Genomic DNA, 16660 nt, shown 5'->3' with positions numbered 1-16660 from the left:
TTTACAGTATTCTAAATACCCATGGCCGCTCATCAGGAATTTCCTTTGTGCTAGGGATTACCTCATTTAATGTCACTGTAATCCTCTCTCCATTGTACAGATAAAGAGAGTGAACCCCAGAAGGATTAAATAAATTGTCCATGGTCTTACCAGGAGTAATATGGCTCACATTCCAACATAGTTTGGCCTGACTAAATTGTGCATGCTTTCTCTGATCAAGGAAGTGTTAATTTACAGGACCACTGTTTCTATAGGGTTACTCATGCTATAACCACTTGTGTGTAGGTTATAATCAGTTTACACTAGAATAGCTGTCCTGAGTCAGTGGGCAGTGACTGACCCTCATCCCCAGTTCCACTCTTGAGTCTGGGATTTTCTCTAATCCATCATAGGGAACTAATCCAGATGGGCCAGCCCCAGTCACTGACCTGGGTACTGCCCTATCCTTTGGTACTGAAATCCATCAGGACAGAGAACTGTATACAGAGGTCCTGGTCTGAGGTGTGGGGGTTGTGGGGCTCTATCTTTCTTTCTCTCTTTTTTCTTTCTTCCTTTTTTTTTTTTTTTTTTTTTTAAAGATTTTTATTAATTGGAAAGATAGAAGAGAGAAAGAACCAGACATCACTCTGGTACATGTGCTGCCAGGAATTGAACTCAGGACCTCATGCCTGAGAGTCCAATGACTTATACACTGCACCACCTCCTGGACCACTCTTTCTTTTTCTTTTTCTTTTTTATACCAGAGCACTGCTCAGCTCTGGCTTATGGTGCTGCAGGGGATTGAACCTGAGACTTCAGAGTCTCAGGCAGGAGAGTCTCTTTGAAAAACCATTATGCTACCTCTGCCGCCCTGGCTCCATCTTTCTGACTTAATCCCATTCCGTGCCCTCCTGTGTGTTAGAGAATCACCAGCATGAGGTCTTTCTGCTGGATCTTCCCCCTAAATATATATCTGAGTGGCTCAGATGACTTTCTCACCTCCAGAAGCAGCTGTTCAGTAGTCCTTAAAGCCCTTGGTGACCCCTATGGCATCTCTGATTCAAACATGAGTTGTAATCAGTGCTAAAAAAGAGCATGCAACCAGTGCTTTTCTGGGAATGGAGGACCCAGCGCTTTCATTACTAGCAGGTGCAGAGGTGGCACATAGCCAGAAGGTGGCAGGCAAGGCTGGAGTGATCCAATGGGCTAGGCTGGGTGAGAGGGTTAGTTTACCTGCCACCCAGAATGGGACCATGCCAGTTACATGAGGAGTAAGTAGTCTTGGGTCACAACTCTTTACTCTTTTATTTTTTCCACAGAAATGATGATGCACATACAGCAGCTGTCTCTTGCTGCTCTCTGTGTGAAGAAACAAAGGCCAAAGAAGTCAGAGGTAAGTCAGCCTGCTGAAATAAAGGGAAGTGGAGGGGCTGGGAGGTAGTTCCTCCGGTAGAAAGTGTGTCTTACCATATTCAGGGACCTGGGTTTGAGCCCTGACACATGGAAGCATCATACATAGCACCAGTTCCATAGATGATGAAGCAGTGCTATGACATCTCTCATCTCCTTGTCTTTCTCATTCTTTCCCTCTTCCTCTCTGGAATTTAAAAAGAGTGAAAAAGTTGGCCCAAGAGCATATGTACTCACATGTGTGATGCCCTGGCACCATAATAAGTAAATTATTTTAAATAAATAAAGGGAGATTGAAGATTTTTCAAAATGTGAAGTCTGTAACAAGTTTGGTGAACCCATCCCTTTAAGGCCATCCCAGAAAAGTAAGAGATGTGGGACTAGGGAGACAGCATAATGGTTATACTAAAGACTCTCCTGCCTGAGGCTCTGAGTTCCCAGGTCCAATCCCCAGCACCTCCATAAACCAGAGCTGAGCAGTGCTCTGATCTTTCTCTCTGTTTCACTCTCTCATTAAAATTATATATATGAGAAAGAATGAAAAGACCACCACTGCCCGCCGTCTCTTTCCTGCGCCAGACACACTGGCCCCGGGATGAAGATACAGGCACAAGGATGAAAACACACAAGCATGGGACATTTTTGCCCTTCCTCACCATGACCACCTACTCTGCAGTAACTGGCCCAGCAGACCAAATGACAACTCTTCCCACCCAGGCACTGAAGGCCAGGTATACCCCAAGCAGTCACATGCAGGCTCCTCCAGGGGCCTGGCTCTAGCTCCTGGCCAGGAGCCTGCCCTGCTCCCTACTCTGCTCAGGGCAGTTATTCCATGCAGCCCCAGTAAATAAATAAGGCCGGCTAGCTCACAAAACAAAACATAGTTTTATGTTCCTTCTCTCTCTTTTTTTTTTTTTTTAACTTTATTTATTTTTGAGAGAAATGCAGAGACAGAGACATACACACACAGAAACACCAGACCACTGCTCAGCTCTGGTTTATGGTTGGTATGGGGGAATTGAACCTGCAGTTTAGGAGCCTCAGGCATGAGAATCTGTTTGCATAACCATTATGCTGTCTCCCCTATCCTTGTTCCTTGCCTTCTCTTCCCTGTTTCCCAGGAATTTCTCATGGTGCATGGGAGATATGACCCAGACCCTGGGAAGCTATGGATAATCCTGACCTAGATAAAACTCATAAATATAAGGGTAGGTGGTGGCATGCCTGGTTTAGTGTACAAAGACCCAGGTTCAAGTCCTGGATCCCCACCTGCAGGGAGAAAGCTTCACAAGCGGTGAAGCAGGGCTGTAGGTGTTTCTCTGTCTCACTCACTACTTCCTCCTCTCCTCTCAATTTCTCTCTGTCTCTATCCAAAAATAAATAAATAAATAAATAAATAGGGAGTCGGGCATAGCGCAGTGGGTTAAGCGCAGCTGGTGCAAAGCACAAGGACCGGAGTCAAGATCCGGATTCGAGCCCCTGGCTCCCCACCTACAGGGGGGTCGCTTCACTGGCGGTGAAGCAGGTCTGCAGGTGTCTTATCTTTCTCTCCCCCTCTCTATCTTCCCCTCCTCTCCATTTCTCTCTGTCCTGTCCAACAACGACAACAATAACTACAACAAGGGCAACAAAAGGGAATAAATTTTAAAAATAAAATATTTAAAAAATAAAAATATAATTAACAACAAAAAATAACCTCAGTTCTGCTGGTCAAGTGCCATTCTGGGCATGACTTTTGGCCTGAGACTGAGACTGCAGGTATATGGGTAGGGATGGGATGTGTTGTGGTTCAAAATAGCCTCAATCCTTCAAATTTATTTCTTAAAGCATGTGAGTCCAAAGCTATTTCTCCAGTCTATTCAGGCTGACTTTTCCAGAAAGAGAGCGAGAAATATCACAGCACTGAAGCTTCCTTCTCAAACCTGGGTCACACACATAACAAAGCACTTACAAATTCTTGTTTTATTTTTCCTTCCTTTGTTAGGATTAGAATATCACATAGAGAGAGTCAGTCGGGAGCACAGCAGGTTAAGCGCAGGTGGCGCAAAGCACAAGGACACCTGATTTGAGCCCCCAGCTCTCCACCTGCAGGAGGGGGGTCGCTTCACAAGCGGTGAAGCAGGTCTGCAGTTGTCTATCTTTCTCTCCCTCTGTCTTCCCCTCCTCTCCATTTCTCTCTGTCCTATCCAACAACGAGGACACCAGTAACAACAATAATGACTACAACAATAAAACAAGGGCAACAAAAGGGAATAAATAAGTAAATAAAAAATTTTTTTAAGAATATCACTTAGTAACATATCAAGAGATCCTCAGGATATGGGAGATGGACCACCCAATAAATCTTGTGCTTCATGTGCAAGCCCTGGATTCAAACCCATGTGGTTACATGGGAACCCCATGGGGGTGGTAAAGAGGAGCTATAGATGTATGTTTTCCTTCTTTCATTCTAAAATATAAAAATTAAAAGAAAAAAAAAAAAGAAAAACTCAATTGTGCCATGTGTGCACAAAGCCCTACTTTCAGTCCCCAGTAACATACTAAGGAAGGAAAAAAAGGTGCAGGGGCAGGGCGCTCATAGGGTTAAGCACATATAGTGCAAAGCTCAAGGATCCCAGGTCAAGCCACTGGCTCCCCTCCTGCAGGGGTCACTTTACAAGAGGTGAAGCAGGTTTGCAGGCGTCTTTCTCTCTCCCTCTTTATCTTCCCCTCCCCTCTCAATTTATGTCCTGTCTGAATAAATAATAAAAATTAAAAAAAGGTGCCAGGTTGATTTTTTTTTTAATATTTATTTTATTTATTCCCCTTTGTTGCCCTTGTTGTTTTATTGTTGTTGTTGTTGTTGGATAGGACAGAGAGAGAAATGGAGAGAGGAGGGGAAGACAGAGGGGGAGAGAAAGACAGACACCTGCAGACCTGCTTCACCACTTCTGAAGCGACCCCCCTGCAGGTGGGGAGCCGGGGGCTTGAACCGGGATCTTTACGCCCGTCCTTGAGCTTTGCACCACCTGCGCATAACCCGCTGTGCTACCGCCCGACTCCCAGGTTGATTTTAAGCCACAATGCATTTTTAATTAAATTATTTTTTAATTATCTTTATTTGTTAGAGACAGCCAGAAATCAAGAGGTATGGGGGAGGTAGAGAAGGAGAGAGACATCTGCAACACTGCTTTACCACTTGCAAAGCTTTCCACCTGCAGGTGGGGACCAGGGGCTAGAACCTGGGTCCTTGTACATCATAGCATGTACACTCACTCAATCAGGTGCATCATCACATGGCCTCTTGCATTTAACTTATTTAATTAGTGATTTAATATTGATTTACAGAATTATGGGACAACAGGGATATAATTCCACATCATTCCTACTACTAAAGTTCTGTGTCCCCATTCCCTCCGTTGGAAACTGCAGTAGTTCTCCCAAGGTTGCAGATCTGGACTGACTATTCTTTCTTTCTTTGTTGTTGTTGTTGTTGTTTTTTAATTTTTTTTTTCCTCCAGGATTATTGCTGGGCTCAGTGCCTGCACCATGGAGGCCATTTTTCCCCCTTTTGTTGCCCTTGTTGTTGTAGCCTCGTTGTGGTTATTATTATTACCATTGTTGATGTTGTTCATTGTTGGATAGGACAGAGAAATGGAGAGAGGAGAGGAAGACAGAGAGGGGGAGAGAAAGACAGACACCTGCAGACCTGCTTCACCGCCTGTGAAGCGACTCCCCTGCAGGTGGGGAGCTGGGGGCTCGAACTGGGATCCTTACGCTGGTCCTTGCGCTTTGCGCCACGTGCGCTTAACCCACTGCGCCATCGCCTGACCCCCTTTTTTTAAATTAAATTTTTAAAAATCTTATTTATTTATTGGATAGAGCCAGAAATCAAAAGGAGTGGGGGGAATAGGGAGAGAGACACTGCAGACCTGCTTCACCAGTGGTGAAGCTTCCCTTTTGCAGATGGGGACCAGGGGCTTGGACTCGTGTCTTTGTGCACTGTAGGGGACCAGGGGCTTGGACTCGTGTCTTTGTGCACTGTAACAGGTGTGCCACCACCCAGCCCCCTGCCTGTTATTTCTATGGCTGTCTATATTATATTTGCCCTTTTTTTTTCCCTATGGTCCTGCATTTTCTTCCATTCTAAGTCACACTTACACCTATTGCAACTTCCAAATGTCCTTCTTTTTCTCCTCTTTCTGGATCCAGATGGAATTGGGAGTTCAGCATCCTCTGGTCATCTTCCCCTAACATTTGTCCCCTTCTGGGAGTATGGACCAAAGTTCTTTATGGGTTGCAGAAGGTAGTAGTTTTGGCTTCTGTAATTGCTTTTCTGCTGGACATGGGCATTGGAAAGTCAGTCCATACCCCCCCTCCCCCCAGCTTGTTTCTGTCTTTCCCTAGTAAGATAGAGCTCTGAAGAGGTGAGGTTCCAGGACACATTGGTACGGTCATCTGCCCAGAGAGATCAGGATGGAATCATAGTAGCATCTACAACTTGGTGACTGAAAGGCAATAAGATATAAGTCAGAGCAAAGTTTTAATAAACAGTGACCAAAAAAGTAAGAATAGAACAGATGAGATTAGGGGTCCTAGGATGGAAAAAAGCTAGGAAGTCTATTTTAGGTATGTTCCTAGGGGCCATGACTTTAGAAATTTTTGTCTAGGCTTGATAGCTAACATACAAGTGAACTAAAAGTATTGTCTGGGAAGATGGTGTCAGGATGAGAATAGAACTAGAAAGCTGGATTATGGCAGAAAGTAGCCCCCAAATTGAAGAAAATATATAAATTTTTTTTTTGAGGGAGAACACTAGACTTTATTTAATTATGCTCCAAATATTATCATGCTATTACTCAAAAGCATGCTTCCAGTTGCAAGAGTCAAGGAAATCCTTTTTAGGATCACATCAACTTCTTTAGACCCAGCTTCTCCAAATCTAGTGAATATGCTCAGCATGACTACAAGGGCTAGAATACCTGTGTTCCAGCTAGCATGGGGCAGGTGCAGAGCCAATATACCAGCTACTGAACTTACTGGGCATACGAAGGCATCAACATTCCCAGATAACAATGGGTCATCTCTGTCTTAAAGATATAACAGTAGATATTTAAGGTCTGTGGGGCCTTCTTTAATCACCTAAATGCCAACCATGGTGATTTCCCTCATCTGATTGTAACATGAATACGGATGTAAAATGCTTAATTAACTGCAACATCAGCCAACTCACAAGTTTGTTCAGCAGGATTACACTGTGTTCTCATGATTTAAACAATGAACCCTCAGAGGTTTCAGTAAACCATAACTTTCCAGAATACAATCTTTCTGAAGAGCCTCTTTCCAAGAGGATAGGAGAAACAAGGAAAAAGAACAATACGGGGTAGATAAAGTGACCTCAAAGGTCTTTTACGTCTCAAAGTCCCATAAATCATTATTTTCCTTAAAAATTTTTTATTGGGAGTCAAGCGGTATGCAGCGGGTTAAGCACATGTGGCACCAAACACAAGGGCTAGTGTAAGGATCCCAGTTCGAGCCCCTTGCTCCCAACCTACAGGGGAGTCACTTCACAGGCGGTGAAGCAGGTCTGCAGGTATCTATCTTTCTCCCCCCCTCACTGTCTTCCCCTCCTCTCTCCATTTCTCTCTGTCCTATCTGACAATGACGATGTCAGTAACAACAATAACTACAACAACAATAAAAAATAACAAGGGCAACAAAAGGAAATTAATAAATATTTTTTAAAAGTTTATTATATTTATTTTATCTGTTGGATAGAGACAGAAATAGAGAGGGAAGGAGGAGATAGGGAGAGAGACAGAGAGACACCTGTAGCCCTGCTTCACTTGCAGAGCTTTCCCTCTGAAGGTGGGGACTGGGCTTGTCTCAGGTCCTTGTGCATTGTGACATGTTTGCACAACGATGTGTGCCACCACCTGGCCCCAGTATGATTATTTTCTTTTTCTTTTTAATTTCTTTACTGGGGGATTAATGTTTTACATTCGACAGTAAATACAATAGTTTGTACATGCATAACATTTCCCAGTTTTCCACATAACAATACAATTCACAGTCATCAGTTTTCCACATAACAATACAATTCTCTGTCATCCTTTTCCGGGACCTGTACTTCCCCCACACACACCAGAGTCTTTTACTTTGGTGCAATGCACCAACTCCAGTTCAGGTTCTACTTGTGTCTTCTCTTCTGATCTTGTTTTTCAACTTCTGCCTGAGCGTGAGATCATCCCATATTCATCCTTCTGTTTCTAACTTATTTCATTCAACATGATTTCTTCAAGCTTCATCCAAGATGGGCTGAAGATGGTGAAGTCACCATTTTTAATAGCTGAGTAATATTCCATTGTGTATATATACCACAACTTCCTCAGCCACTCATCTGTTGTTGGACACCTGGGTTGCTTGCAGGTTTGGGCTATTACAAACTGTGTTGCTAAGAACATATGTGTACACATCTTTTTTGGATGGATGTGTTGGGTTCCTTAGGATATATCCCCAGGAGAGGAATTTCAGGATCATAGGGTAGGCCCATTTCTAGCCTTCTGAGAGTTCTCCAGACTGCTCTCCACAGAGGCTGGACCAATTTATATTCCCACCAGCAGTGCAGGAGGGTCCCTTTGACCCCACAGCCTCTCCAGCATTTGTTGCTGCTACCTTTTCTGATGTATGACATTCTCATAGGAGTGAAGTGGTATCTCATTGTTGTCTTTATTTGCATTTCTCTGACAATCAAAGACTTGGAGCATTTTCTCATGTGTTTCTCAGCCTCTTGGATCTCAGGTGGTGAAGCAGGTCTGCTGGTATCTATCTTTCTCTCCCCCTCTCTGTCTTCCCCTCCTCTCTCCATTTCTCTCTGTCCTATCCAACAACAATGACAGCAATAATAATAACAACAACAATAAACAACAAGGGCAACAAAAGGGAAAAAATAACCTCCAGGAGCATTGGATTCATAGTGCAGGCACTGGACCCCAGCAATAACCCTGAAGGCAAAAAAAGGGGGGGTCGAGGGGAAGAGACAAAGATAGATGCCTGCAGACCTTCTTAACTACTTGTGAAGCAAGCTCCCTGCAGGTGGGGAGCTGAGGGCTCCAACTGGGATTCTAGCCTGATCCTTGAGCTCTTTACACTTAACCCAGTGCACCACCGCAGGTCTTCCCCCTCCCCAATTTATTTTTATAATAGAGATAGAGAAGGGAGAGCGAAAGAGGGACTTATAGCACTGGTCCACTGCCTATGAAGCTCCCCTTTCTAAGTGGGGACCAGAGGCTTCAACCTGGGTCCTCTGATGTGTGAGCTCTACTGGGTGTCAGTTTCTGTCATGCCCTTTCCCTGCAGCTTTAGTCCCACTCTTCTGATGACCTCACCATGCCCCTTCCCTATTTAGTTTTTTGTTTTATTTCGTTTTGTTTTGTTTTTTGCCTTCAGGGTTATTGCTGGGTCTCAGTGCCAGCACTACAAATCCACTGCTCCTGAAGGCCATTTTGTTTCCCTTGTTGTTTTATTGTTGTGTTTATTGTTGTTGTTGGATAGGACAGAAAGAAATGGAGAGAGGAGGGGAAGACAGAGGAGGAGAGAAAGATAGACACCTGCAGACCTGCTTCACCACTTGTGAAGTGACCCCCCTCTAGATGGAGAACCGAGGCCTTGAACTGGGATCCTCGAGCCAGTCCTTGCACTTCATGCCATGTGTGCTCAATCACTGTGCTACTGTGTTCCCCACACTTAGTTTTTTTCTATTTATTTATTTATTCATTTATTTATTTTGCCTCCAGGGTTATTGCTGGGGCTCAGTGCCTGTACCATGAATCTACTGCTCCTGGAGGCCATTTTTTCCCACTTTTGTTGCCCTTGTTGTGATTATTATTGTTATTGTTGATGTCGTTCATTGTTGGAAAGGACAGAGAGAAATGGAGAGAGGAGAGGAAGACAGAGAGGGAGAAAGACAGACACCTGCAGACCTGCTTCACCACCTGTGAAGCGACTCCCCTGCAGGTGGGGAGCCAGTGGCTCGAACCGGGATTCTTATGCCAGTCCTTGCACTTTGCGCCACGTGCGCTTAACCCACTGCACTACCGCCTGACCTCCCCCCATTTAGTTTTTAAAATCATTTTTGTTTGACCCAGGCCTTGATGTTGGTTTTAACCTAAAAACTCAGGGTATATGGAACAGGGCATAGTGAAATTAATGGCATTGTCTTTTTCTCTTGTCCCAAATGCTGACCTAGAATAAATAGCACAAGCCTAGAAAATGCTAGCCGTCATGATTAAGCACCTATTCTGTATCAAATCTGTCACCAACTTTAATTTCATTTGTACCACATGCAACAAGGTAAGTGGGAACTGCGGTATAGCCTCAGTCCCCACTGTGACGCGGGAGCCTCCTTGGTTCTTGCTCTAGTTTCCACCTCTCACTCCCTCCACAAAGTCAGCAGCCATTGAGTTTTCACACATGGTATTGCCATTCATTGTGTTCTTGGGAGGCAGAGGGCATCACTGTGCTCAGGTCTGCTATAGCTCAGGGCCCAGCTGGCAAGAGAAAGCAAACTGGGCCAGTCTAGAAGCCATTCAGCTCACTGGGCTTAGTTCCTCAACCCTTCTGGCTCCCTCAAATCCGTAACCTATTTTCCCTTTCCATTTAGGGAACATGTCCAGCAACAGAGTCAAGAACGAGAAAAGGTCAGTGTGGTAGTTTTCCTGAGCTAATTGCAATCCCTCCCTCCCTAAATGCTGCCCCATGGCTCCCTCTGTGGCAGCATCTGCTCAGTTTTCTGTGACAGGAAGTGAGTCCAGGTTGTGTTGCCCTATTGTGTTTCCAGGGCCTGGCCTTAGTGAGGAGAGGAGCCAGAAAGGGGCAGGCACAAGCAAGCACAGAGTTGCTGGGCCAGAGCTGCTCCTATAAGCCAAGACCCCCTGCAGTTGCACTAGCTCTTGTGTCCTCTGGCTGTTCCTGGGCGCCAACTGAAGTTCAGCATCCTTTTCCTTCTGATTCAGGAGCAGTTTGGGGTGGGCAGTTTGGCAGCTGCCTACCACTTTCAGAAATGCCAAACCCTGAAATTGACAAACAGGCAGATTGACGGGCTCCTCTTGGACAGCAGGAGAGTTTCTCCCCCTGAATATTTCTCCCAAAGATGCTCTTTAAGTGGCATTTATTCACGCACAAGTAGGAGCTAAGAAAAGTCAGTTGGCACTTCTCGTGAACATTCAGAATTCAAGGAAATCTGTGGGAGAATTGATTTTAATCACTGTTAGTTAATTAGACAAGAAATTGCCCCAAAAAAGTAATTAATGGGAGCTGGTGTGCAAGCTGCTTTTAGCTTGGGCGCTAGTGGCAACCTTGTGCAGGTCTGGGGACTGTGATACTCCAGCCTCTGGGAATGTGTGTCTGTTTGTCCAGCCAGGCATCCAGTCTGCCATCACTGCCCCCTTGACAGGAAGGACCTCTGACCACCATGGAAAAGTGGAAGTAGTTGTTAATGCCTTAGAGACTTTGTAAATCATGCAGTATAACTAGCTAGTAGGGAACCGATCATTTAAGTAATTGGATCCCCATTTGTCTTCCCAGAACTCCTTTGTCCTATTTTTTTCAGGAACCAGATTTCACCCTTGACTTCATGTTTATCATTCTTCTGCTAAGATCTCTAAACATTCTTTTCCCCTCACCCTCCGGAAAAATCCAGCATCCTCAAGGAGAATTCTTCTTATAGAGTATTCTCAGTCCCCTTAGGCTTCTGAGACAGTAGGAAGAGGGGTCTGGGAGGAACATGAGGCATTATTACTATTATTATTATTTATTCTTTTATTTGAAAGAGGAAAGGAGGAAGTAGAGAGGGAGGAGAGAAAGAGAAACACCTTCAGCACTGCTTCATCACTTGTGAAGCTTCTTCGCTATAGGTGAGGACTGGGGGCTTAAAGTCAAGTCCTTAGGCGTTGTAATACGTGCACTCAACTTGGTTTGCCAACCCCCAGCCTCATTGACTTGAGGATTCTAGCAGAAACACACAGGAACTGGGTTTCTTCCAGCCAGCTTGGTTTCTAGTGGTCAGTGGACAACACCAGAATCCACATAGGGAGGGTCCTTCCTCCTGTTGAGAGCCTCTTGTACCCTGCAGCTTCTCGCCCAACAGTGGGGCTCTGTCTGTCAGGATCCAGGCCAGAGAGATGAGAGCGGGTGCCTCACCTCTGCCAGATGGGAACTTCCACCTTAGGTGGCACATGTTCCAGCTCGGGAACTCAGGTTATGACAGTGTTGTGCCTCAGCATTTCCTGTAGGTGCAGTGTGTGCCCTGCACAGGGACAGGCAGATGGCTAATGTGTGCCTCCTCCTTTCCAGTGGCCAGACTGAAGGCTCCGTTCCTCAAAATTGAAGATGAGAGCAGGTGAGCAGGACTTCCTCTCCCTCTCTCTCCCCTGACCATGCAAGCACCTGGAGAAAAGGTGCTTGGGCCTAGGCTGACATGGATGACATATGGAGCCCCTCAGCCCTGCACCTTCCTTCCCCACCTCCAACCCTGTCGTAGAGAAACCTCACACCAGGTGAGGCATTGCATTGTTGACACTGCTCTTGGTGGAAAGTCAGAGGTTAATCACTTCGTATGTAAATTACTTTCTTCCTTCCTTCCTTTCTATTTAGTTAGTTATTTTTGGATAGAGACAAGAAGAAGTTGAGAGGGGAGTGAAAGATAGGGAGAGAGACAGACACCTGCAGCCCTGGTTCACCACTTGTGAAGCTTTCCCCCTCCAGGTAGGGACAAGGGGCTTGAACCAGGGTCCTTGCACACTATGTATGTACTTTGCTAGGCGTTGTCACAACCTGGCCCCTAGTAAATTACTTCAGTGGTCAGAACTTTATGCTTCAAGAAACCTTTCTGTGTTGTTAGACAAAGCCCTTCCCTGACACATTTTATCTGATGATGAGCTAGGTGTAGAATAATGTGAGCAGAAGTCATCCTCTTTTTAGTATAGGAAAACAGGTCAAGAAATTGAGATGTTGAGAGTCGGGTGGCAGTGGGTTAAGCGCACGTGGTACAAAGCGCAAGGACCGGCGTAAGGATCCCGATTCGAGCCCCTGGCTCCCCACTTGCAGGGGAGTCGCTTCACAGGCAGTGAGACAGGTCTACAGGTGTCTTTCTCTTCCCCCTCTCTGTCTTCCCCTCCCCTCTCCATTTCTCTCTGTCCTATCCAACAACAATGACATCAATAACAACAATCACTACAACAATAAAATAACAAGGGCAACAAAGGGAAATAAATAAATATTTTTTTAAAAAGAGGGGGTCAGGCGGTGGCGCAGTGGGTTAAGCGCATGTGGCGCAAAGCTCAGGGACCGGTGTAAGGATCCCGGTTCAAGCCCCGGGCTCCCCACCTTCAGGGGAGTCGCTTCACAGGCGGTGAAGCAGGTCTGCAGGTGTCTATCTTTCTCTCCCCTCTCTGTCTTCCCCTCCTCTCTCCATTTCTCTCTGTCCTATCCAACAACGAACAACACCAACAATGGCAATAATAATAACCACAACGAGGCTACAACAACAAGGGCAACAAAAAGGGGGGAAAAATGGCCTCCAGGAGCGGTGGATTCATGGTGCAGGCACCGAGCCCAGCAATAACCCTGGAGGGAAAAAAAAAAATTGAGATGTCATACAGTCATTTTGTTAATGACTCTTAGCCCAAGGCTATAGACTCCAGGTGCACTGGCTGTCCTTCTAGAGAAGAAAGTAACCTGATGATAACCTGGCAATAGCCATCTGAATCACCACTGAACTTTTTAGGAAGCACAAGATCAAAAGTCTATGGGAGTCTATAATGATCTCTAAATAAAAGGGGGAAATCCATATATCTTGGGGGGGGGAACTAGGAGCAGAGTTTTCTGTGTCACAGTCTCAGGCAGGAGAGCCAAAGGTACATCCCTGGGAACCTGATGTGTCTGCCCAGCTGGGTCCAATCTTGGCACACGCATAGCACAGGGTTAACTTTGGTGGCCCCAAATGAGTGGAAGGAACACAGATGGTATGAAGTGCTATCTCCTCCACCAGTGCCTCAGTATCTCACTACACACAGTCAGTGTTACTGTCAGTGTGTGTGTGTATGTGTGCTCACATATGCACAGGCCCCTGGCATTGCAGGCAAGAGGAGATCCATGCAAACTGATATTTCTTGTGACTATTTTTATGTATTTTTAAAAGGTTTATTTATTTATTTATTCCTTTTTGTTGCCCTTGTTTTATTATTGTAGTTATTGTTGTTGTTGTTGATGTCGTCATTGTTGGATAGGACAGAAGAAATGGAGAGAGGAGGGAAAGACGTGGGGGGGGGAGAGAAAGATAGACACCTGCAGACCTGCTTCACCACCAGTGACACCTGCAGGTAGGGATCCTTATGCTGGTCCTTGCGCTTCATGCCATGTGCACTACTGCCCGCCCCCCCACACTTTTTTTTTAATATTTATTTTATTATTTATTTATTCCCTTTTGTTGCCCTTGTTGTTTTATTGTTGTAGTTATTATTGTTGTTGTTGTTGTTGGATAGGACAGAGAGAAATGGAGAGAGGAGGGGAAGACAGAGAGGAGGAGAGAAAGATAGATACCTGCAGACCTGCTTCACCACCTGTGAAGCAACTCCCCTGCAGGTGGGGAGCCGGGGTTCGAACTGGGATCCTTATGCCGGTCCTTGTGCTTTGCACCACCTGCGCTTAACCCGCTGCACTACAGCCCGACTCCCACTTTTTTTTTAAAAGAGAAAGATAACACATTATTCCATCACTTTATTTATTTACTAATTATTTATTTGGTTTTACTAGAACCCTACTCAACTCTGGCTTTGGTGTGGGGGATTGAACCTAGGACCTGGGAGCTTTTTATTTATTTTCCCTTTTGTTTCCCTTGTTTTTTATTGTTGTTGTAGTTATTGTTGTTATTGCTGTCATTGTTGTTAGATAGGACAGAGAGGAATGGAGGGGAGGGGGAGAGAAAGATAGACACCTGCAGACCTGCTTCACTGCCTGTGAAGTGACTCCCCTGCAGGTAGGGAGCCAGGGTCTCAAACCAGGATCCTTACTCTGGTCTTTGTGCCATGTGCGCTTAACCCGCTGCGCTACCACCCAACTCCCCCCCCTTTTTTTTTTGCCTCCAGGGTTATTGCTGGAGCTCAGTGCCTGCACTACGAAGCCACTGCTCCTGGAGGCTATTTTTTTTCCTTTTTGTTGCCCTTGTTGTTTATCATCGTCATTGTTGTTGTTATTATTCTTATTGCTATCATTGTTATTGGATAGGACAGAGAGAAATGGAGAGAGGAGGGGGAAAAAGATAGACACCTGCAGACCTGCTTCACTGCCTGTGAAGCGACTCCCCTGCAGGTGGAGAGCTAGGGGCTCGAACCGGGATCCCTATGCTGGTCCTTGAGCTTTGTGCCAAGTGCGCTTAACTCACTGCACTACCGACCACCCCCTCCACTGTTTTTTTTTTAATTACTGTTATTCATTTATTGGAAAAGGGAAATAGTAAATGGTTATGCAAACAAGCTCTCATGCATGAAGCTCCAAAGAAATACTACCCTTGTTGTATTTCTTCCTTTGTACCACCATAAGCAAGAGTTGAGCAAAAACTGGTTTAAAAAATGAATTTATTTATTTATTATTGTTATTATTATTACTTATTTTGGATAGAGACAGAAATTGAGGGGGAAAGGGGGGGAGAGAGATAGACACCTATAGCACTGTTTCATCACTGGTGAAGTATTCCCCCTAGAGATGGGGACCAAGGTCTTGAAACCCTGGTCCTTGTGCATTCAACCACATGCACCACCACCCAGCCCATAAATAACTTAATAAAGAGAGAGGGAACCAGAATATCACATGCAATGCCAAGGATCTAACTCAAGTCCTCACTATGAGAAAATAATTCAGAATCCGATACTGTGGTGTCTGTGTCTGAAAATGGGGCCACTTGTTCCATTCAACTCAGAAAGTAGTTATAAGATTCAGATAAGTTAGTGAGTATAAATGGGCTTGCAGAGTAGACAAAGGAAAGCATAAATGCTAATTTAACCTAGTAAGGCTATTGATGATCTTGACTTAGAATTTTAAAGATGGGTCAATCAGTGGCACACCGGGTTAAGTGCACATAGTACAAAGCTTAAGGATCCTGGTTGGAGCCTTGGGCTCCATACCTGCAAGGGGGTTGCTTCACAAGCAGTGAGGCATGTCTGTGGGTGTCTATCTTTCTTTCCCCCTCTCTATCTTCCCGTCCCCTCTCAATTTCTCTCTGTCCTGTCCAATAAAATGAAGAAAGAAAGAAAGAAAGAAAGAAAAAAAAAATGACAGCCACGAGCAGTGGATTTATAGTGCTGGCACCATGAATCCACTGCTCCTGGAGGCCATTTTTCTCCCTTTTGTTGCCCTTGTTGTTGTAGCCTCGTTGTGGTTATTATTATTGCCATTGTTGGTGTTGTTCTTTGTTGGATGGGACAGAGAGAAATGGAGAGAGGAGGGGAAGACAGAGGGGGAGAGAAAGATAGACACCTGCAAATCTGCTTCACCGCCTGTGAAGCGACTCCCCTGCAGGTGGGGAGCCGGGGGCTCAAACCCGGATCCTTACGCGGGTCCTTGCGCTTTGCACCACATGCGCTTAACCCACTGCGCCACTGCCCGACCCCCGAAAAAAAAGAATTTAAAAGATGTGGGCTTGGTAAATAGCACAGGAGTTTACACAGCAGACTTTAAGCTCTGAGACTTGGAGGTCCAAAGTTCACTCCCCAACACCACAATAAACCAGAGCTGAGTAGTGCTCGGTAAAAACTAGATAGATGGGGGGGTTGGACAGTAGTGCAGCGGGTTAAGCACAGGTGGCACAAAGCATAAGGATCACAGTTCGAGCCCCCAGCTCCCCACCTGCAGGGGATTCGCTTCACAGGCGTTGAGGCAAGTCTGCAGGTGTCTATCTTTCTCTCCCCCTTCTGTCTTCCCCTCCTCTCTCCATTTCTCTCTGTCCTATCCAACAACGATGACATTAATAACAACAACAATAATAACTACAACAATAAGAAAAAGGCAACAAAGGGGAAAAATAAATATTTTTTTAAAAAAAAAGGACATAAAGCAGAAAAACTAGACAGATGGAGGCCAAGCAGCAGTACACTGGGTTAAGTGCATATAGTTAGAAACGCAAGGACTGGCTCAAGGATCCAAGTTTGAGCCCCCATTTCCCCACCTGCAGGGGGTCACCTCACAAGTGATGAAGCAGGTCTGCAGGTGTCTTATCTTTCTCTCCCCCTCTCTGTCT

General features: G+C 45.3%; 1 protein-coding gene and 1 long non-coding RNA gene across 3 annotated transcripts in view; one reads left to right on the top strand and one right to left on the bottom strand.

The window, feature by feature from the left end:
* LOC132541900 (uncharacterized) overlaps positions 1-16660 on the bottom strand; it is a 218906-nt gene that overhangs the window by 157435 nt on the left and 44811 nt on the right. The gene's annotated exons all lie outside the window — the stretch shown is intronic.
* Positions 1-16660, top strand: part of DBF4B (DBF4 zinc finger B) — a 37482-nt gene that overhangs the window by 12800 nt on the left and 8022 nt on the right. For both annotated transcript variants that reach the window (XM_060203348.1, XM_016193699.2), the window contains exons 7-9: positions 1299-1372; positions 10031-10067; positions 11722-11767. In XM_060203348.1, coding sequence (XP_060059331.1) covers positions 1299-1372; positions 10031-10067; positions 11722-11767 — 157 coding nt within the window. The remainder of the gene's footprint in view (positions 1-1298; positions 1373-10030; positions 10068-11721; positions 11768-16660) is intronic.

The sequence above is a fragment of the Erinaceus europaeus genome, chromosome 12, assembly GCF_950295315.1.
Source record: "Erinaceus europaeus chromosome 12, mEriEur2.1, whole genome shotgun sequence".
Taxonomy (NCBI): domain Eukaryota; kingdom Metazoa; phylum Chordata; class Mammalia; order Eulipotyphla; family Erinaceidae; genus Erinaceus; species Erinaceus europaeus.
Note: the sequence above shows the minus strand (reverse complement) of the source record. Positions and strands in the feature narration are given on the sequence as shown.